General features: G+C 39.1%; 3 protein-coding genes across 3 annotated transcripts; 2 read left to right on the plus strand and 1 right to left on the minus strand.

Moving 5' to 3' along the window:
* Window positions 1-386: 386 nt before the first annotated feature.
* On the plus strand, window positions 387-1608 carry CBG27822 (the record flags this gene model as incomplete). Its single annotated transcript, XM_045240004.1, has 2 exons — window positions 387-458; window positions 1402-1608. The coding sequence occupies 2 exons, from the start codon at window positions 387-389 to the stop codon at window positions 1606-1608; spliced, it is 279 nt and encodes a 92-aa protein (XP_045099893.1).
* Window positions 1609-1946: 338 nt separating this feature from the next.
* On the minus strand, window positions 1947-2399 carry CBG16777 (the record flags this gene model as incomplete). Its single annotated transcript, XM_002645050.1, has 2 exons — window positions 1947-2102; window positions 2169-2399. The coding sequence occupies 2 exons, from the start codon at window positions 2397-2399 to the stop codon at window positions 1947-1949; spliced, it is 387 nt and encodes a 128-aa protein (XP_002645096.1).
* A 3386-nt stretch (window positions 2400-5785) lies between these two features.
* On the plus strand, window positions 5786-6013 carry CBG27823 (the record flags this gene model as incomplete). The annotated part of the gene is made up of 2 exons (XM_045240005.1): window positions 5786-5877; window positions 5929-6013. The coding sequence occupies 2 exons, from the start codon at window positions 5786-5788 to the stop codon at window positions 6011-6013; spliced, it is 177 nt and encodes a 58-aa protein (XP_045099894.1).
* Between the last annotated feature and the right edge of the window lie 726 nt (window positions 6014-6739).

Raw genomic sequence — 6739 nt, forward strand, 5'->3', positions numbered from 1 at the left:
AGACTGAAAATTGGGCCTGACGCAATATTTCCAATCATATACTTTTCCGTTTTTTCACAGCCACTTCCTCTGTTCTGTAATAAATTATATTCTTTTATCATCAGTTCGGATTGTCCAATTTTTTTACCAGTCTCTTATTTTCAAATGCAACTTTTAAACAAAATTAGATCTCGAAAAGTCATAGTCAGTGTAGACATAACTCCGAAATATTGTGTTGTTTGTATACACATAACATGAAAATGATCTTATTTTTTTCGAAATAACTTTCTGTCGAACATTTTCAATAAGTTCAAGAACATTATCATTTTATTAAATTATTATCATGATTATCAACCGGAATACTTTCTCAAACATGATGGTAATTTTTTAGTTTTCTGCTACTTGAAATGACGGACGTGGAGTATAAGCGGCGGAAGAAAATTGAACAATGTACAACATATCTGGAATTGGGTTTTGAGGTGAGTGTTTGAAAAAATATTTTTCGTTCAACTATCTTATGTTTAAAATGTTCTAAACGTTTTTATAGCTTTCTGAAATTGAAGAAAGCATCATGAAATTAAATTTTTCTTTGACCACTCTCCACTCAAATCTCCCGCAAAAAATGCGAATGCAAACGTGCTCCCCCGCTTGTTTTTAGTACTAACAGAAAAAAGTTTGAGAAGTTTTTTTAAAAGATATCAAATTTGAAACATTCATTTCGACATATTTATCATCATTATTGCATCCCATAGTTTTTGGCATCTTTGTAGGATTTCAAAATATGAGAAATGTTCAATTAAAAAAAACCAAAAAATTATATATGCCAATATGTTATATGCAAGTTTGTTATTCAGGCTGGTGAATCAATGAAAAAAATTACTGAAACTATCCGCTTACGTTCCACTAGAAGTGTTTCAATCTTCGAAAACTTACGAAGCTGTTCGAAAATGTCAAGATTCTCTCGAGGAAAAACTCCGTGATCGAGCTCAACTTTTCATGGAAAGAGTGGATATTCGAGTAAAACTACGAAACAAAAATAAGAGGCAAGGTGACCAAGATTCTGTTGTCGTCAAGAAAGCTAAAACTGTGTACATGGATATGTCGACAAAATCAATTGCGTCGGTTCATTCAAATTTGGACAAAGACAATGCTGTGATTTCTGAAATGTTTGACAAACCAAAAACAGTTTCTACTGGGACTGAGCAGACCAATTTCGATCGCGCCTTCAATCTCAAAAAATATAACTTCTGGATTGAATTCAAATGAATTGACCTTCAAAACAAAATTGGAGCGAACAGGGATGTAATCTGGAAAATCGAAAAACCGCAGCTATTTAGATACAATGGTGGCCAAATTCTCGTCCCTAAACTACAGTGAGACCGATTCATGTGCACTTTTCAAAAATAATCTACTATTTTTCAGTTATCGAGGATAGCGAGACTTTCGAAAATCTGGAACCAATACTTGACAAACTCACTTTTGATGAGTTGGAACATTTTCTCAGCAACAACTGTCAATTTCGTCATGAAGCCGATAAGATGTTCAAGAAATTTGTTCAACTGGAGTTTCCAAGACAACTGGACGCGAAGAAACCACACAATAATTGGTATCAGTATTGCCAACAATTGAAAAGAGACAAAAGAATGGAATGTTATTCAAAAAAACTGAAATAAGATGATTTCGTGGCCCGTAACCAACAAAAATGGTCAATGCTGGATACTAAGGCAATGGTGAGAATTAGTTGGGAAAATTTCAGTTCTCTAAGCAAACTCTTTTTTCTTTTTAGTTTCTGAAAAGCTTCAGGAGAGAAATACTGATTATTTAAAAAGTTTTATTCATCATGGTTTCGTAAATGGCATTGAAAGGTAGAGAAGGAGAGGGAGAAAGCAAGATAATCAAAATGAGGAAAAGAATTGAAATGTTGAAAAAGTCAAGAGTCTGAAGCGGTTGAAGGGGCCAGGGAGCACTCAATGATCCTTCAATCCCTTGGAATATTTTGGCTTGAGAGTGTGGCCACGGCTCTCAAATTCCTTCCAGGTGAAGGGGTAGTTGCACATGTTCTCGTAGCAATAGCAGAGCCAGATGTCCGAAGAGGGGACTCCCTTCAGATTGCTATCGACGTGCTAATAACAGAAAAGCCATTAAATTAAATGAAATTGAAGAATGTCGTTAAAATTTCAAACGCTCACCTGGAGGACGCAGTCGTCTCCCTTTGTCATGTTGACGATGTTAGGGATACGGGATGGGTGACGCAAGCCACCACCGAAAGATCCGATCCCGTCGGAGACTTCGTAGATGGCGGTGCAGAACTTCCGATGATGGACCGTCTCGACGACTGCAAAGTAGTCGTCGTATCCATAGCAGGAGAGGCCGACTACGGTAGAAGCCGCGAGGGAGAGAAGAAGGAAGTGGCTGAGCATTTCCAGGCTTGAGGTAGGGTGCACAGGAGAGGTAGGAAGATGCTCAGTACGAGGAAGGTACGGAACAATATTTGAAAACCAACCAAGAGGACTATTTATACTCCTCCCGTGACGGAATCGGCTCCTCCTTTTTTTATGAAGAACTTTGTTCCGTATAGGCTAAACTTATCTGATATCACCGTGTAAGCTCTGTTCTTTGTACCCAATGTTTATTTGGACTTGAATATGTACCAGCTTCTGTGCCTGGCACCATAAGCTTTATCCAGGGGATAAAAACAGATTTTGAGAAATTCTTCGCTCGTTTAATCCTGCTATGGTCTTATCCTTCTTACGTATCATTAACTTTGAGGAAAGTGTCACGTATTGTAACAAATAACAAAGTTCTATTCAAGTATATAAAATTTGAATAACAAGATTAACCTTATCACTAGAATCCGTACAAGCCGAAAACATTGATGATCTCATACATCTACATGATTGTTCAGAATTTCGAGGACTTTGGCTTTCATCCATTTCGATCGGAAATCTGTCCGTGACCTTACATATGAAGTGAAGCAGGCTGAGAAAAACACACGACGGTTTCTTGATGGTTTTTGTATGTTCTCACCGGCTGGAAACCGAGAAGCGCTACTCAGGAAGGAAGAAGCACTTCTCAGGAAGCAAAAGAAGAAGACGAAAACCATGGAAAATGGTTTTTCGTCGGTTGTTGAAAAATTAAGTCGGTTTTTGACTCTTTCGGCTTCTTTAAGAGTGAAATTTACATTTTCCGGCCATTCTCGTCATCAATGAGACAATTATCAGGGGTTTGCAAAAGTAATGCGCGTTTTTGATGCAACTTCCTTTTATTGTAAAACCAAAACAAGATATCATCAATCAATAAGATATTCTCCATTATTGTTCACTACTTGCTGCCAACGTGTGCGCAATTCAGCGATGCTTTTCTTGAAGAACTCCTCTCGCTGTGACTCGAAATAGTCCGCCACCCAAATTTGCACTTCTTCACCGCTTTCGAATTTTTTCTCGGCCAGATGATGTTGCATGGATCGGAATAGGTGATAGTCCGATGGTGCCAAATCGGGACTATATGGCGGATGAGGCAGCACTTCCCAGCCCAGCCCCTGAGTTTTCTGCTGAATGATTTTTGCAGTGTGTGGTCGAGCGTTGTCATGGAGCAAGACTGTTGTCGAAGTGTCCACGCCTTGGCGTTTGAGAGCTTGGTCCACACGGTCCAGCTGATCTTTGTAAAGGTCCGCATTACCGTTTGACCAGGTCTCAGAAGTTCAAAATGCACGAGACCTCGTGTGTTCCACCAGACACATATCATCACCTTCTTTCCGTGGATGTCCGGTTTTGGAATCGGTTTCGGGGTCTCGCCAGGACTCAGCCACTGTTTTTTTCTCCCATTATTGTCCCACTGAATCCATTTCTCATCCGATGTCAAAATCGAATCGAAGAAACCACGATTTTTGGCGCATCAGAATATTGGCAACTTCAACACGTCTTCCCTTGTTCGAATCGGAAAGCTCATGAGGGACCCATTTTCCACATCTGTTTGTCTTTCCGATTGCATGCAAATGTCCGGAAATTGTGGAAAAATCGCAGTCAAACTGCTCCGAGAGACTGTTTGGCAAGGATCCACTTCAATTGCTGCTCTCAAGGCATCGTTGTCCACCTGCTCTGGACGACCAGGGCGCGATTCATTTTCCAATCTTTCATCTCCGCTCCTGAAGCGCTTAAACCAGCGGCGACACAGACTTTCGGATATAGCTTCTTCACCGAATACAGGAGAAAGTGAGCGGTAAGCTTCGGCAGCCGATTTTCCTTCCTTAAATTGGTGCCGCAAAAATGCTCGAAGGCGAAATTTTTGGTCGGACATCTTCTAGAATGTTTTTTTTTATAGAAGTCAAATTGAAGCAGAATATAATATAACAAAATGAAGCCCAAGAACGCGCTTTTTAAAACAAAAAAAAATTGAACACAAACCGTTTGTTTTGGGTGAGATACAAAACACCAAACTTGACGCGCATGACTTTTGCAAACCCCTAATACTTATAGGATATACCGTATTTCCTCTGATAAAATCTACTTTGATCGTCAACTTTGAGCTCACTTATCTCGATTGCTGTGGAAGATATCAAACATTAAAAATTAATAAAATGTTTGTCATTTCATTTTACCAACATTTTATCAAATGACAAAATTTAGATATCTCTTGCAGGAACCGAGATAATTTAGCTCGACGTTGATGGTTTGGATGGACTTCTATTAAAGAAAATATGGTTACTTAAATCTTCCAAGAGTCATCGTAGAGAAAATGCTCATGGCGATATCGGAGGTGTTTGGATCTAAACCGTATTTCAAAGCAAACTATTCAGCAGTAATCTTTGGTTTGAATTCCATGCCTGACACTGAATAGATATCTTTGACAATAATGACGAAAAATCAATTTACAGACTTTATTTCGTGACAGACATTCCGAAAACAGAGTAAAAATAATCCCGATGTAGAAATTCAAAACGAGATAAAAAATCAATCTGGGGAACTACATTTGAATGGTCCCTCAAAAACGAATTTTCATGAAGGCGGCTCTATATGGATGATTTTTCATTGTGGGATGGTTGTGGGATGAAAAACCAGTCGTTGTCGGATCTATCTCAAATTTTATTGAACCCTAAAATAAACTAATTGTTATTGTTCTTCTATTTTCTCGAGATATTTTCTCAGGTAATGTTGTTATTGAGCAGTGATTGTGATAAGGCTTCTGCAATTCACCACATTCGTTTTTTTTTTCATTTTTCACGACTTCCAATTTTTCCATCATCATCACTCGAAACAAAAGATGGAATCACGAATGGTATAGGATTCATTGCTCGCCAAAATTTATACGAGGCGATGAGGGTGGTGAGGTGCATCCACCCTCGTCACCTTACCTTTCCATCTGTTCTTTTTTCTTATCCTTCTCTCTCCCGCAAATTTATATCTCCTCATGATCTGACCTCTTCTTCTGCACATCCCGATAATCCAATGCTCCCAACCCACCACACAACGACTACACACGCGATGTGTGCCTCCTCTTTTTCTATTATATGTATGACAAAAGAGCAAACGCGCCCTATTGAACACAATTTTCTGAATATACACACCCCATATCCGCGGGCCTCGTAAACCTGTGCTCATCGATTTTCTTTTGTTTATTGAGCAAAACAATTTGCGGAAAGCGTTTTTCATATATCAGAATGGTTAACATTTACTGTGAAAAATGTTTTCCCGTTTGAAAACCACAGGGAACCTGCTAACATTTTTTAAAATCATGATTCGTGTTTTGTTTTGTTCATGATTGTTACTGTAAATTCGCTAAATTTGTGAATATTTCAGAGAGAAGCCAGATGGAACATCATGAGCGACCGATTCTTCAGGAAAATGCTGACGATGGCCAGATTGGCAAAAAAAAACGAAAGCGGACAATGAAGATGGACAAGTGAGTTTTCTTTGTTTTGAATTACATGGAGTCCATGTTTTCATGTTCCAGATACTGCCTACTGACGCAGCTAGGGTATTCGTCTACACACAAATTCTATCGGATGGAACAAACACTGTCCAGCCAATCTATCTAGTGCCTGAAACGATGGTATCCAACTTCCAACTCACATTCAAGGAAATTATGTTCATGTTCTATTGGATGAGCCCACAGCTCGAGTTTTTCAAACTGATGGTTATGGAGATACCGTTCTCCCAATCGTGAAACAAGACGGATCATCTCTCGGCGCAAAGTCCACTGGAAACGAATCTATCATCGAAAGTTGTGTATTCGATCAGAGAAGCTGATGGAACTCCACTTGCAACCGGCTCTATCGGATTATTCATCACCCATGATGAAAAGATTGTCGAGAAAGCCGTACGGACCAGATACACAGGTATATTTCTAGTTTTTTTTTCAAATTTCTATAGCTACCATAAAATGATAGACAAGAAATAGCTGAATAATAAAAATTGAAAGTACTTCCTACTGACTATTCTGGCAACTACGTTTTTCAAGGTGTCAGACCAGGTGGACAGAAGAATCTTCCTGATGGTATTTAGAATAAAAGATGGAAACTCCGGATGTTACACACAACTTGTCTTGAAAAGGTGGCAAATCAATGCAGTCGAAGCTGCAATCCTGCTGTTGCTACGGAAAATGGAACCTTCTACTGCAACACGTGAGTTTTTATTAATCAACATCAAGGGGAAATTCATACTTGCGGACGGGCCCAAAGCGGGCCATGGCGGGCCCTGTCATAGTTTCTTTTAGGATCAATATTTTTTGCCTAACTAAATCAGATATGATAGAACTCGAGGAG

Source organism: Caenorhabditis briggsae, assembly GCF_000004555.2.
Source record: "Caenorhabditis briggsae complete genome, chrX, whole genome shotgun sequence".
Lineage (NCBI taxonomy): Eukaryota > Metazoa > Nematoda > Chromadorea > Rhabditida > Rhabditidae > Caenorhabditis > Caenorhabditis briggsae.